This window comes from Rosa rugosa, chromosome 1, assembly GCF_958449725.1.
Source record: "Rosa rugosa chromosome 1, drRosRugo1.1, whole genome shotgun sequence".
NCBI classification, from domain to species: domain Eukaryota; kingdom Viridiplantae; phylum Streptophyta; class Magnoliopsida; order Rosales; family Rosaceae; genus Rosa; species Rosa rugosa.
In genome coordinates this window covers 28,847,536-28,863,008 of record NC_084820.1, presented here as the reverse complement: position 1 = coordinate 28,863,008, position 15,473 = coordinate 28,847,536, and the positions used below count along the sequence as shown (strand labels likewise).

The 15,473-nt window shown below is 40.3% G+C and overlaps 3 protein-coding genes across 5 annotated transcripts; all 3 read right to left on the bottom strand.

Moving 5' to 3' along the window:
- Positions 1-619: 619 nt before the first annotated feature.
- LOC133733364 (uridylate kinase PUMPKIN, chloroplastic) lies at positions 620-4,355 on the bottom strand. 2 transcript variants are annotated; one of them, XM_062161005.1, is made up of 7 exons: positions 4,119-4,355; positions 2,960-3,107; positions 2,828-2,881; positions 2,264-2,355; positions 1,551-1,777; positions 1,134-1,310; positions 620-1,029 (listed from the first exon to the last, which is right to left on the bottom strand). In XM_062161005.1, the coding sequence occupies exons 1-7, from the start codon at positions 4,304-4,306 to the stop codon at positions 917-919; spliced, it is 999 nt and encodes a 332-aa protein (XP_062016989.1). In that variant the 5' UTR covers positions 4,307-4,355; the 3' UTR covers positions 620-916. The 2 variants fall into 2 exon arrangements, with proteins under 2 accessions (XP_062016989.1, XP_062016994.1); XM_062161010.1 differs by having other exon boundaries at positions 1,134-1,301.
- A 930-nt stretch (positions 4,356-5,285) lies between these two features.
- Positions 5,286-8,777, bottom strand: LOC133733335 (protein DYAD-like). Its single transcript, XM_062160978.1, has 7 exons — positions 8,518-8,777; positions 8,318-8,418; positions 7,597-8,231; positions 6,987-7,488; positions 6,769-6,852; positions 5,900-6,484; positions 5,286-5,786 (listed from the first exon to the last, which is right to left on the bottom strand). Exons 1-7 carry the CDS (start codon positions 8,603-8,605, stop codon positions 5,679-5,681), a joined length of 2,103 nt encoding a protein of 700 aa, XP_062016962.1. The 5' UTR covers positions 8,606-8,777; the 3' UTR covers positions 5,286-5,678.
- A 1,482-nt stretch (positions 8,778-10,259) lies between these two features.
- Positions 10,260-15,438, bottom strand: LOC133724534 (uncharacterized). 2 transcript variants are annotated; one of them, XM_062151290.1, is made up of 9 exons: positions 15,337-15,438; positions 14,522-14,941; positions 13,102-14,296; positions 12,903-12,993; positions 12,633-12,790; positions 12,464-12,515; positions 12,299-12,381; positions 12,075-12,168; positions 10,260-11,165 (listed from the first exon to the last, which is right to left on the bottom strand). In XM_062151290.1, the coding sequence occupies exons 3-9, from the start codon at positions 14,086-14,088 to the stop codon at positions 10,597-10,599; spliced, it is 2,034 nt and encodes a 677-aa protein (XP_062007274.1). In that variant the 5' UTR covers positions 14,089-14,296; positions 14,522-14,941; positions 15,337-15,438; the 3' UTR covers positions 10,260-10,596. The 2 variants fall into 2 exon arrangements, with proteins under 2 accessions (XP_062007274.1, XP_062007273.1); XM_062151289.1 differs by lacking the exon at positions 15,337-15,438 and having other exon boundaries at positions 14,522-15,296.
- Between the last annotated feature and the right edge of the window lie 35 nt (positions 15,439-15,473).

The window sequence follows — 15,473 nt, the reverse complement described above, 5'->3', positions numbered from 1 at the left end:
GTATTGCTCAAAAGTCAAAAACAATATCCGCACCGAGGTTAGAAATTTCTACCCGTCGAGGGCCTTTTTTCTTCTCTAGCTTGAAAATACAGAATCCTTCATTCCGAATTGGCCACGATTTATCGGTGGCCTACCTACAGAAAACCAAATGATTACCATACGAACAAAGGCATGCCACAATAGTGTCAGCTCGCTCGTCGGTAGGAGAAGAAGAAAGAGTGAGCTGTTATCCGGGCATGACCAACCAGCCATCAAACGATCCTACACACTCCGACCTACTTATGTTATAAGTTGTGGGATTTGACTTGTAAATTTTCTTGCTAGGCTTAAGCAGCAGCCATCAGACTAGTGGGATTTTTTTTTTGTCCAAATTGCTATAAGATGATATAAACTATTCCGTTGGGGGACTCCGATAAAACTAGAAGATTTTATAAATTAGTAAATCTTTAGAAGAATGAATCTTTTACAGATCATCAAACCAAAACAAAAGGTTTAGCAATGGTCTAAGGTTCTGTTTCGGAATATGGCTCAAAAGAGAGCAGAAAATTCGATCACCACTTTTTATCACCCTGTTTTCTCAGTTCTTTCTATCCGAACCATGAATACTGAAGAGTTCAGAGATGCAAGATGCCACGCATCGTTTTCCTTTCTTTTCTTCTGGGCAAAATAGTCCCAGCTGTAGATCTCATTCACTGTTTCATTATATTATATAATCACTAAAGAACAAAAAGTTTGGACTCCAAAATTTCAAGTAGCTAACCTTAGATGGAAATTATTTACAACTTACATTCTGAATACTAGTACCTTTGAGATCATACAGTTCTTCCGATGCCAAGATTGCACTCCTAAATATTTTGAGCTTCAGTGATAAACCGCCTCAATGTACTGTCAGTGTCAGAATTGATCCAGCCATTGCTCATGTTCTTGGCGCCACTGTGGAATTCCATGCTGCCCCAATTAACGTGCCAACCTTCTCCCCCTTTATGGCTTTTGAGATGTTACCTGGTTTGTTTAGATTGAACACAACAACTGCAAGAGATGTAAGAGTTTAGTAATACGGTTGGATATTGCCTACACCAATTGAATAACTATGAGGTAAAAAACATCGAAACTATACAACTGTCTGTACATACCAGGAATTTTGTTCTCCTGGCATAAAGTAATAGCAGTCATGTCCATCACTGAAAGATCTTTTGATGTCACCTCCTGATATGTAAGAGTATCAAGAAGACAGGCATTTGGGTTACACCTAGGATCCTCATCATAAACTCCATCAACATTTGTAGCTTTCAGCACCACCTCTGCATTGACTAGGTAAATAGTTCAACAACAAATATAATTAGTTTGAAACACAAAAAAATAGTAGTTTCTTAGTTTGACATTGGGTACTGGTCAAGTTGCAAATCAGCAAACAGGACTATACAGTCAACAACAAATGCATGAAAAATTTAGAACATCCCATGGGAACCATATAGAACCACCATTGTTTGCCTGACACTATAAGATATATAATGAAGTTTCATTATGCCAATACAGAATATTCAACTCACTTTCTGCACCACGAAGTGCTGCAGCAGTATCTGTTGTAAAGAATGGATTTCCAGTTCCTGCTGCAAAGATCACTACCCTGCCCTTTTCCAGATGCCTCACAGCCCTTCGACGTATATAAGGTTCTGCAACCTCAGACATCCGAAATGCAGTCTGCACTCGAGTCGGGATACCAATACTCTCCATTGTGGCTTGGAGAAATATTGAATTCATTACAGTAGCCAACATCCTACAAAATTGAAATACAGCAAGTGGCAATTAAAAGGTCAGGCATCTAAATACTATGAAGGTGTTGCAAAACAACTGGAAACAAGAGTTTCATTTCCCTTTTTCAGTATTACAAAATGGAAGTATCTAATGCAATCAAGAGACAGAGGGATTGTATTTGTATGAAAAAAGCACCCCTGTCCAAAACTTTAACTGGGGTAGTATTTTGCATCTGTACCTTCATTTTTTTTTCTTTTTGTTTTTTTAGCCTTTCAATTATAACATATAGCCAGTGGATTCAATGTTTAACAACTTCGAAACAAAATCACCATAATTCCACAGTCCAACTCCATGATAGATATAATAAACAAGATCCAGAAATATGACATGAACAACATCCAGATTAAAGGAATTTTGCCAACTATATAAACATGTAAAGAAAAAAAAAATGCATACAACCAAAGGTCTTTACAAGTGAGAACCAGTTAATCCCAGTGAAAGGAAGTACCCGATGTAATCAGCAGATGAACGGTCAAGACCACTACTTCCAGCCCAGGATGCTCCACGGAATATATTTCCCCCACCAACAACAATGGCAACCTGAAACATTTGATAAGGTGACTAAGACGTAATGTCCGAAAACTGTTCAACTGTGTTTTAGATTTCTTAAGCTGACAATGTCACTGGTACAATCAGATGATAGCCATATTTAGACATCCTGTTCATGCAAGTCTTAGATTATGTTTGGTAACAGTTCTTAGAAACCCCCAACTCCCATTCTTATTTTTAGCCTGAAGCATTTCCCTGAGGGGAGATAAAATATAGAATCCAGGCTGGGATAGTGGAGCCCACTCCTAACGAGTTTCAATAGTTATTGCACGTCTAGATAGTTCCGTAATCCCCAAAATTTACTAGGTTTAACTTGCTAAACATCAACATGACATGACAGTTATATGAGAACAATATATTAGTTGATGTTGTGTCTATGAGTGTCCCCCCGCTTACTTCTATAAAAGAAGACAGAATAGTTCATGCAAAATACAATTGTCTAATGCCAAGAATTGAAGGTTACCTCAATGCCAAGGCGAGTCACAGATGCAACTTCCCTTGCAATTTCCATTGTTACCTATTGTTGTAAGGGGAATTAGAAACTATCAAGAGAAGAATATTCATCATATGATGATCTAACATTTTACATCCAGACCTTCGGGTCAATATTCTGTGTGTGATCTCCGGCAAGTGCTTCTCCGCTTACTTTAAGCAAGACCCTTCGCCATTTATAAGGTGGTCTGGACAACCCAGCTTCATTCATTGTCACCCCAAAAGGAGTCATAGAAGACATTTGGGAATGTCTGTTTAAAAAATAAGAAAAATAAAGATTAAACTTGAAATTAGCAAAGAAATGAAGGTACGTTGGCAACTTGTCGTACAGGACTCATCCTGATCATGCTAGTGAATTAAAGATGCCACCTGTTGATGTTGAGATTGCTACAACCCAATGCTTACCGCCATTATCTTAATGTAAAAGAGACTAAAGAATCAATTTCTTAATCATAAATTTGCATTTTGTTGATCTATGATTTTTCAGTTAATGATTCTTTCTATCATGCTTCAAACAAGAGAAAATAAGAAGCAATTCATTTCTTCCACTTCCTTAACAAGCAAACTCACAACAACCTCATACTATGACCTCTAAACATTTTCATTCTTCGGCTTAAGACCTATGTTATTAACAGTGTCTGAAACTCCAATTTCCCTAGTAGCTCTAAATGCTTCAGTATGTTGAACTTCCAAATTGCTTCAGTATGATTACAGATATGGATCAAGGTGGAGTAGCATTTGGGTTGTGATATATTATCTAAAGTACAACCAAATCGCAGGAGGGTGGGCAGTTTAAAAAAAAAAAAAACAAGAGCCACATTTGTAATTTCATATCGTATTTCTACGGACTCATCAATTAGTATATTAGGAAATGAAACAGACACCCTAGTTCTGATGCCCTTTAACTGTTTGGAAACTCCGGTGGCTGTAGGTGGGATATCTACATATGTGAGAACTGACCTTGAAGTAGCGCGGTCAGACTCATCAGTTGCGAAATCCAATGATTATATTCAAATTGTATGCAAATTGATTGAGCCATTTATATATAAAGAAAAAGTCACTAGAATGATTAACATACACAAAGAGGATGAATTCGAGTCAAAAATGAAACCCAATCAAAAAAAAAATTTCCCTCTGAGGCATTTCTACAAACACGTACAGGGCATTTCTCTTAAATGTTCACATAAGCAAAATAACTAAAATTCCGGCGCAACCCATAACAGAAAAGACAGAGATAAAGCCATTGATAGTGTCATTTATACCTTCCATTTCCATTGAGTGAGTCAGAGCCGGAGTCGGTTTCAGAAGACGAGCAGCTAACCACCAAGCGCTGATTTCTCCGGCTCTGAGGCCTCACACAACTCAGAGAAAATGGAAACGAAGAAGGAGAGGAGACAGTGTTCAGAGATAGAAGAGGAACAAAGCAGGAGGAGGAGATTGAGATTGCCATTAAAAACTGAAAATGAAGCAGCCTCCGCAGCAGCGGCGCCAAGGCCTCTGTTTCTTTCCATATATAGGATAACGTTAAGAATATTGACAAACTAACGACGTGTCGGCTTTGTTTTACCTGTTGTCGTTTAATTCTTCTATCCCCATTTGAAAATGGCGCGTATGTTGCAGTTGGAAAAGCATTTTTGATTTTCCCGCCGGAAACGGAGATGATCAGCTCTGTCGGAGAGGCTCTTGGTAAAGTTCCCTTAAAACTTCAATACTGGAGTGGATCTCAAGACGTCGCATTGGCCCAAACCCGAAAAGATGTTCGATGAAATGCCTCAATGAAGGTCCTTATTATAGGATCAAAGTTTCATGAAAATGGCTCCATGAGGAAAACCGCAGTTTCGCTACGGTCCCGGCCAATACAAGGATTTCTTTAGCTGAGAACTGATGTAATTGTGTTTCCACTGGGATTGCCTACTTTGTCCTTTCAGGGTTTGCAGCCAATATGGCCTTGATGGTACTGTTGGTGAATGAGTCACCTTTGTGCAGTGTAGAGGTCTCTAAACTTAAAGAGTAAGGCTGGATATTACCATGGTACGTGGATGCATTGAATGCAGGTAATCTTCATTCTTCAATCATGCTCGCTTTTCCCGTAGTCACAAGGAAACAAAATGTCTATGTTGGTTTTGCATCTGTAGCTAATGTACACTTTTAAAGTGGTATGCACAACTCATTGATGACGAAGTTTCTTTAAAGCATGCTAAAAGAGGAAAACACAGGATTTGAATAGAAGCTACAACACTATGAAAAATCCAAGCACTACTATAATCATGCTTTGTATTTAAATAGAACAGAAAAACACATTTTTTAGGCTAACAAAAATTTTAGACCAACTCACTAGGTAAAGCCGTAAGCAACCTTATATGTAAAGGTCGTTGTTTCACCCTTAGCCTACCTCTCAACAGTTAAATAGAATTACACAAGCAGAACAATTCACAATATTTTCTTTTTATGCATCATACCTCATAATTCATTCTCAAATAACCTTACATTTGTGTCATATTGTATCTTGTTCAGATTTTCAAATCCAAAACCAAAAAGGTATACATATATACCCCCACCTACTAAATTAAGCCAGCATAAAACTCCATTATAGGAGTCTAATGAAAAGTAGTTTCAAATGATCAAATGTAGATACAATTATTGCACTTAATTCCGATATTCTAATTCTTACTACTCTTAATAGTATACCACCGATATATAGCTCTCTGAATCATGCAAAACTGATCAACATCCGGGTATCGCTTTCTGAAAAGGGTTATGAGTTCCTTGGTTAAGTTACCACCTCAGCTGAAAAATGTACTAGTTGGGGAAGAACAGGAACACTACCACCTTTGCTGATGATGCTCATGCTGCTGCTTAGACTTGGAGTGCCCTCTCAAGCTCATATTATCCTTCCTTGCATCTGCATTGTTCTCTTTCCTGGCGTTCATCTGCAATATGGTAAATCAATTAAACTGCATACAGATTGATCTGGAGAAACAAGTTCACTTTCTAGTTAGTTATGTATAAATCATAGATAGAGATGAGCAGCATTGGTAGTTACCAGTTGATGTCTTCTCTGGTAGGTAAGGGTCCCAGAAATTGCAGTAGATTCATTGTGTTGGGCATCAACAGGTATCTCATTGAGGTTTATTTGAAGGGTCTTGGCACTCTGGGACTGGGAGGCAGTCTTCTCAATCTCAGATGGTACTTGAGTAAAAGCATGAGAAAGAGAGGGTGGGTTAGTCACATTGCGTAACAGAGTTGATGTATTGACTGGGCGTCTCTCAGCAAATGGCTTAACAAGGGAGCCTGAGCTTGAGCCTGGATTGGGTCCATGTGGAGACTGAGTAAGGACTAGATCTAGTTGGGTTGCTGGTCTTGTGGAAGAGGTAACAGAGGGTGTGGTTGGGACCGCAGACTGGTCAATTTGGTGTTGAGACATAGACAGGTTCATGTTTGGCCACATAAATGTCCCCTGTGGCCTGCAAATTTTGAAGCCACTCCTCAGTCTCTCTAGCTTTGTTGCCTTGCCCTCTTTTACCCCTCTTTCATTGTCTGTCAGTCGTGGTACTTCAGCTGCTTCTGAGTAGTACATAAGTGGTGCTGCTGGTGCTTCCATGGTTGATTTCAGTACCTTAATTTCTTCCTGCAAGCAATAACCTCCATCCATCAGTTCAATATATGCCAGTTTCACCATCATCAACAGCAAGAATTTGTATGATTTAAACACAGCAAGAATGTTATCTATATATCCATCAATTACTAGAACATGTTGAAAGTAACTTGGACACTCAATTGTGTCATAATCACAGTAGGAGTTCTCTCTGTTGCGTCTAGAACTGTTATCTATACGACTATACTAAATATCACTATACGTAATTACGAGAAAGATCAAAGTCTAAGGGGACAATTCCCATGCTGCATATATACCTCCATTCCACACAAAGTTTGAGAAGCTTGCTGCATCTGTTCTTCGAACTTGGATGTCCTGACAGCTAGTTGTGTATATTTGTCCTGCAAATTAAAGTTCATCAAAAAACTAGCAGTCCTTAAACAAGCCATAACCAAGGTGATCAATCATGATGCACAGTACAATTTATGTGCTCCAAACATGTAGCTATCACTGATCACATGTTCACATTGTTTACCTTTAGCTGAATGACTGAACTGTAAGCTTGGTCCCAGTCCATACTTGTCAACCAAGAGTTTGAGGTGGTGGTCACCATAGCTAAACCCTGCTCTGGCTGCTTGGATTCCTTGTCCCTCTTCTTCAGATTAGCTATCTCATCCCACAGCTCCTTAAACATTGCTGCACAAGTTGGGTCTTGGGTAGGGTCATCACCAGGCTTCCACCCCTGTGGTGGAGTCCAATAAGGGTCTTGAACCCCAGCCTCCTTCCTTATCTCAACCAAATCAGCACTCTCAAGCCAATACTCCATTGCCCCATCAGCATTGTGCCGCCTCTGAAACCTATCAACCCCACCCGGAGCCACCTTGCCAGCCATATGCTTGAGCAAATGGTCAATCAAACCCGTGTCGCCGATAAACTTCCGGGCCTCATTTCTCAGATCCGGTCTCCTTATTGGGTTCCCAGCAGTAGCCCCCCTTGCCTTCATTACCTTCAACATGCTCTCCTCTGCCAACTTATACCTATACCCAAATCCAAATCACCCATTTTCAACAACCCAAAATTCTTTAAACACACAGAAAATCAAACCAACTCAGAACATGAATGAATGAAAAAATTGTAGTCCATACCTCCCAGCAGACCATCTTGCCACTGAAGCTTTAACCATTCTCTTCTCACTCCCATTGTGCACCACAATCTGCTTACTCTGTTCTTGACGTTTGGGCTTCTTCTTCTTCTGACTCTTAATGGGCTGCTTTCTTCTTTCACTCCTTCGATTCTTCACCGCCACCACATTCGGCTCAACCTCTTCTTCTTCTTCTTCTTCTTCTTCTTCTTCTTCCTCCTCAGACGTCTCATCACCACCTCCCTCAATCTCCTTCTCTTCAGAGCTCGACGGAATCGGAGTCGTCGGGCTCCGATTGGGGCTCAGGAACCGAACCCGCTTGCGAGTGCCCCACTGGACCAACCCACTGAAACTGATCTCAGACCGAGGCGCCTTCTTCACCGGGTTAACTCTGATCAGATTCTCAAAACGACGCCGCGTAATCACCGCCCAGAAGCTCCACACCTTGCTCCGGTCCGAAATTTCCTCCGGCGGGACCCGCCGGTAAAGCACCTCCGACGCCGTCTGCGGGTCCAACAAGTACTTCTCGTCGAGCGCCGGAAGCTGGTTCTCGACATTCCCATTCTCGCTCAGAAAAGCTTGCAGAGAGTGAATGCTCGGAAACCTCACCGAGACCTTGAACAAAGCCTTCTTGCTCACCTTGAACACGAAATTAACCAACCCCAAAAATTTCAATTCCCAAACAAGAAAACGAAGAAGAAGAAGAAGTGATGAAGAGTACGTACCATAACGATTCGAATAGACTTGAGCTGCTCTGGAGCTTTAGGAGGAAGCTTGCAGTGGTCTAGCTCATAGAAACAACCCACTCCTATGTGCTCTGTGGCCTCTGCAAAAACCAGAAGAAAAAAAAAAAAAATCAAAATCGATTAAACAAAAAAGCAGATTATCAGAAAAAAAAGTGTGGTTTTGGTTTTGACTTTGGTACCTAGGGAAGAACAAATGGCGAGAGTTTGCAGAGTGCTGCTGCTGCTGCTTTTTTCTGCGTTTTGCTTCTTCTCCAAGTACTTCTTCATCTTCTTCTTCTTCTTCTTCTGCTTCTCTTCGTCTTCGCCTCCGCCACTCACTCACCAACACGTGAACCCAAAACAGCGCAGTGAGTCACAGACGTGTGACGCTAGAGGGTTTATACGGAGAGCAGAGAGAGGATTTACCTTATTTTATTAATATTCTCTGGGGGCCGTTTTGGTTTCGCGAATTGTTGTGGAGAAGCGGAGGGTGGTGGTGGTTATGCATGAAGGAGCAGACTCTGAACCCACGCGCGTTTCGGTTAGCGCGTAGGGGACAGCGCATTCAATGCCCCCCTCGTACTCTTTCATCGTGACCGTCGGATCCTCGCGCAATTGATCATCCGCCGTTGGTTTCTTTTTTAGTTTTATTTTTTTATTAGAATTACTGAAATAGGAAATGAAGCCTGGAAATGGCAGAGATGGCCTGTGGAGAAATGAAGGCAAGTTTGAAAACTGGGGATGGGAAGGACAAATTTGTAATTTGATGTCTGGCTCGGGGGTCTCCGAGTAATTTTATCTTTTGCTTTTCCGAGAGTTTTCTGTTGAGAACCAAACGGATTGCTTCTCACATGACCTGGGACGGTGGTCCCCTAGTTGCAGACGGTTGGTAATTTCTTTTTTTTCCATTTTTGCCCCCGCTGCCTAAACTTTCATCATGTAGTTAGTGGTTCCTCGTGCCATATGGTGACCTATTAGACCTTTTATGAATTTATGCTACATGACCCGAACATATGTAACACAAATCTCGTTAGGTTGTCACAAGCACAAGTGAACTTTCTTTTATTTTTATTTTTTATATTTGCGCGAATCACGATATTTAATTATGTGTTGGTATTTAAATCTGTCGAGTCAGATTGTCAGAGACACAAATTATGTATCGATTGTTTCAATTAAGGGATAAAATCTTGACATTTAACATTTTTTTTTTTTTTTGATTTGTCAATCACACGGTGTCCTCAAATGCTTCCTAGGCCTAGAGACTAATCCGTGCTCGGGAGATCTTGTCAGAACGCTTCCTCCCCCCTGGCCACCAAGAATATATTGGGATTTAACTCCAATAAGCGTCGGCGGGATTCGAACCCGGGTGTGGGGGTTCCACACCTGGAGGCTCGTACCAACTCGACCACCTGTGGTGGTTCTTGACATTTAACATCATCATCATATCAAACGCTTGATAGAACATTGCTAATTTTTTGTTGGTTTTCAAGTCTAGTTATTGTGTTGTAAAAATTGTCAAATTACTTAATTTTCAAGTCTTGTTAATGATATTTATACTCTATCACAACTATGTAAGCATGACGAACTTTATCTATCAAAGCCCTTGAGGTTAGCCTAAGTAGTGAGAGAAAGGGAGAAATTGGGTTGAGGTTATTATAGGTCAGGAGTTCGATCCCCTCCAATGTAACCACTAAAAAAAACAAAACAAAAATCATTCTGCCAACAATAGTTTCATGCTCTTTAAGTTACCATGCTAATACGTTAGAAGCAAATGTTACTGTGATAAAATATGATTAAAATTTTTTTTAAGTAGTTAAATACTTGGCGACGTTAATATGTGTACACACGGAATTACGGATGTTGGAAATTTGGAAAAAGGAGAATTTCCAAAGAGCAGGGCAAACTATCGGCAGGATTGACCCAATGAGGTACTTACATACTGAGCTAGTATTCCATTAATCTAATTAATATTCACAAAAAAAGAATGTGAATTTGAGAAACTGCATAGATAGCCTACCCTAATGGGCAGTCCACACAAGCTTGAGTGACATAACAAAGTGAAATGTACACACTAATGAAGCTCTTCACAAGGCTTCAAGCTCTAATGAATCTTATATCCTAACAAGAACAGCAGTGAGGAAAGCTGCGTGAATACATTGTCGAAAGCCTTCGAAATTCATAGATTTCAATTCTCTGCTGCTGATTCTGCTAACCTACTTAATGAGCTAGGATCTCGATGCCAAGATGATCAACGACTGCATGCTGAGACAAATGAACTCCTACAAACTGACCGGCAGTCCATAGTTATGGAATGTCCTGATTTTTCCATCCCATCCGGCAGTTACAATGACAAGCCCCCACGTTTCTGATTTCGTCAAGTGGTTGTGAGCTTTATTGTGGTGGTGATGGTGTTGATGGTCTTTGTATTGCCAGTGATCATCTTCCTCTCCTGCCACTGGTGAATCCCACTGAGGAAGGTTTTCCTCGGGCCAAGTTGCAGAGCCTCTGCAGGAACCCTCCAGAAAGAACCAATTCCCAAGCAAAAAGCGTTCCGAATCTCTACTGCCAGGAGTAGCGTCTATTCGGTCTTGTGTTTGTGAGCAATATCGTGGACTAGCAGTTTCTAAGTTCCTATCTTCTGTTCCCATGCCTGACCAAGGGATTGCAACAGACACACCTTCACAATAGAAATGTTCGCAGGATCGAACAGATTTTGTATGCTTGGATGATGGAACACAACAGCTGTCATAGTCCCATAAATAAACGCGCGAGTCCTCTCCAACTGAGATTATACGTTTCCCGCTGGATGTGAAAGAAGCTGACATTTGACTTCCTGACTTTGGAAGACCTGTTGCATTCAGTGAGATCAACTGGTTCAGAAGAAATGCTTTTATTAATTGCAAACAAATCCAAATAATATGTATGCTAAACCAAGTATTGATTTAATCAAACAAGTTCAGATTCATTGTATGTGTAAACAGCATATAACTATTATTCTGGTCATCATGCCATTGCTAACCAAATGAGTCATTGATTAGACAACAAGCAATTGAAATCTGGGCACTCAGATAGATGGCAAGATGCTAAGCCAAAATAAAATTACAGCTGTAAAGGATGGTAGGAAAGAATATCATTGCAACAAGAAGAAATTGTGATGAAGTCAAGGATTGCAGATGCATTGTATGAGTAAGATGCCTAATTGAGCATAGGATACAGAGAACGAGAAACCAACCACACAAATCAAGAAATGTGGTCATCATTTTCACACTACTCTACATTACTCTACAAAAAATTATCCATGCACTGAAACAGCTCAAAAAGTGGTTGGTCATTAAATCTAGACTATAGTGGCATGCTTCTGAACCCCGCAAAAACAGTAACAACTAACAAGTATGAATGTTGAAGGTCATTCCTAGTAATTACTACAGCAAGAACAACCTGTCTAGTTCTCTAGTTCTAGAGTGGATCTACTTTTACTGCTTTCAGAAGTTAGATGAGAAACCAGTCTAAAACGTTACAATTACAATTTGGATTGACATAACAGATTTATTACTCAGACTGCATCACCAGTCAATAACATGCCATATAAACTGAGGGTTAACTAAACATGTTTCCAAGCAATCAATAAATTAAAAAGCACCTTTTAATTAAACATAACAACCTATCAAATCAAAATCAAAAGTGGTAAGTTCGACATGGTGATTGAGAAGATTAGAATAACACAGAAATCAAAAATCATGATCAGAAGGTTCTTTACCTCTGTATTTCTTAATGAGATCTACCCCATCAAACACACGGACTTTTGAGTCTTCTGATGTTATCATAACTCTTTGAGCATTTTCCTCGGAAAACTGTGAAAATAAAAAAAACATGAACCGTTCCATGTTAATGATTGATATAGAAATGTATCTTATAGAAAAAGTACAGAATAGAAAGAGAAAGAGGAGTAACTATGGCGTAGAAAGAGCTTCAGGTGAATACCTGGATGCCGGTGATTTTGTTGCCAGAGATCTTCCTTCTAGAACGAATATGAATCTGTGCAACAAGCTGAAGAGCTTCTTTTCCTGTTCAACAAACAAATCAGTTTAGGCATGTTCCCCAAAATGGATCACATCAAAACTATGATAATTTCAAAGGTTTATGCACCTGATTCTTCATAGAAGCGGCAAGTGCCTGCAAGGGAACCAACTGCGAAACCCTGCTTGCAAGAAAACATTTTCTAGGTTTAACAGCATGAAGGAGATGATGTCTGAATTTATAATTTCAATAGCAGTGTATTATCAAACAATGGCTAGTTAATCACTAAGAAACCTACCTTCCCATCTGGTTGATAACAAATAGCTGTTATGACATCTCGCACATCAGCCCAGTCAACAACTCGCTTCTCAGAAAGCCCCCAAACTCGAACCTTTCCATCTATGGATCCACTGATGAAGTAATTGTCATCGAGAGGATTGAACTGAATGCATGTAACTGTTCCCATATAGAAAGTGACAAAATTACATTTCCAATATCACAAAAAAAAATTGAGGATAACACAATTTATGAAATGAAAACAATCAAATTTTATAAAGGAAATCTTTACCATAGTCATTGTGATGGAAAACATGTAGGCACTGACTGCAACCAACTTCCCACAGACGAACAGTTTTATCCATGGACGAAGAAATGAGACGCTGCAGCAGAACATATATAAAGATTTAAATCAATTACAAACTGAAGTAAAGAGTTCTAATTATGATAAAAAGCAGTCAAGTAAACAAGTTAAATTTCAGCATACTCACGTTTGAATTTGACCAAGCCAGGTCTAACACATCACTGGAATGGCCAAGAAACTCTTGGAGAGGTGACTCTTCAATTCGAAAACTGTTGTCAGGAAAAATAACTCGACATCCAGACTTGATCTTTTTAAGTTTGCTATCTAAGTTGCCTTGAGCCATAAGGTAATTACAAGAGGCATCTGCTGTAACACACCAAATGCGCACAACCCCATCTTCACCACCAGTTGCAATGTATTGGCCATCAGGACTAAACTTCATCGTCCAAATAAACCCATTGTGAGCCTGAATTTCTTGCCCGGTGCAAAGTGCAGCAAACTCCATGTACCTCTTACTGTTCTGTTTGATCTTCATTCTGTTTTCTTTGGATACTTCAGTATCAGGTTTTGATACCTCTGAGACAACTTTACCTCCTCTCCTCTTGCTCTTGTTTATAAACTGTTTCCACCAACTTCTCTTCTTCTTCCGGCCCTCCTTTGAACTCTCGCATTCTTCTTCAGTAGCCTCAGTTTCTCTCTCAGAACAAGTTCCCCCCTGAGAACAATCACTACCAGAAGTCGAAACTTGTACTGACTGTAGAATGGAAACTAAATTTGACTTGTCTTGCAGGTCTCTGTCCAATTCATCATACATAAAATTTGCTAGATTGTCCCCTTCCCTGCTATGAAAACCCGAATATTCCTCAATGTGACTAGAGGAGGAGCTGCAAGAGCTCGAGGCAGCTCCACTCCACTCCAAAAGTCTCTCCAATCCCATCATCTCCGATGAGGTACCAACGTCCCTTTCCATCTCCACAGAACCAAACTTTGTAGATCCAGATTCAGCTAAACCCATCTGCCGTAGAAAACTCTCTCGTCTTTCCTTCACACTCGGTGGCTCATTCAACCAAATCTCATACTCCAACTCCTCCTTCACTACCACTGACTCTTCAGATGACAAATACTCTGCGGAATCAAAGAACAAATCCTTCTCGCCCCCATCGGAACTCAGCATGTCTTGTACTTGAGACCAATATTCCACATCAAAAGCCAAACTACCCTAACACTCCCTCCAGGCCAATCAAAAGAAATACTCAGAATAGATCATTACAATCACTTTAATACCCACCAAAGCCCACAATCACGGACCGAGTTTCGCTCCTTAACTATGCAAACCAATGAGTCATCCTTCCACATTCCACACTCCACATCCAGTAATTCAACTGAAAATAAAAAATACAAGCAAAGCAGGGTAAGTACGAGGAACCAACTCCAAAATAAGAACAATGGCAACCGTTTTTGGCATGTTAAAAAACACTAGTATACAATATACAATGCCCCAACTACTAAACACATAAGAAGAAGCATATCACACCAAAAACCCGGAAATGGAAGAATAATCAAATGCACAAAACAGAAACCAAAGCTTCAAGGTTCGAAGGCCATACCTCGGTTTGAATGCCAAGCAACACCATCTATATTCAACAATATCCACCGACCCTCCTATGATCGTGGCAATGCGAAATATATCTATTTCAAAAGGTCAGTTTGACAGGGTCACACCACCTTTGAGCCTATACAACTCAAGTCTCAAACCCAAAACAGGGCTCTCCAAATGCTATGTATCAAACCCAACCAGTGAGGGGTTGGCACAGCTTGGCTTCGAAAGAGAGAATGGCGGAGGAAGGAAAGGTGAAGATAGAAAGAGAAGCCTCGAGATCTGACTGCGCGCTGAAGGATTTTGAAGCGCACGAGCGACAAGCACAGGGAACAAGAACAACCCTAGTGTTGTGCTGCTGCTAACCACTCTAGGAACCAGTGCTCTGCTCTCTGTTCTCTCTTAATAACTATACCCCAACCAACAATCTCTGCGACAACAATGGAGAATTGTTAGAGTTAGAGAGCGGCAATTAATGCTGATGTGCCCTTTTTAAAAATCAGCAAAAACCCAAACGGGGAAACACCAAAATTGAGCTCAAAATCACATTTTGGACAAGACCCAGATCAAAAAACGCCATGAAAACACAACCCAAGACTCAACTGATGAGAGAAAATGGGAATTGAACGGCAAAAAACGACCAGAATTTTGTGTAATAATTTTGATTATGTCCGTAATATAAGTGCCATAATAAACAGAACAAAATTAATGGGATTTAAACAGTACAGTTGGGTTGTCCCCCTGTCACTTTTTTTTGCTTTTCTAAACAATGGGAAGGAGAGCATTAATGGAGAATTACAAGTATCATAAACAAGGAAAACGAACCAGCCAGCCTGTAAGAATTGAGTACTAGTACTAGGTAGCCACACCCACAACAACTACCGCGCCTTTAAATTTAGCACCGCCCCCTCTACAACACTCGCTGGCTAAACAAGAAAAAAAAAAGAAACACACAGAGCTAG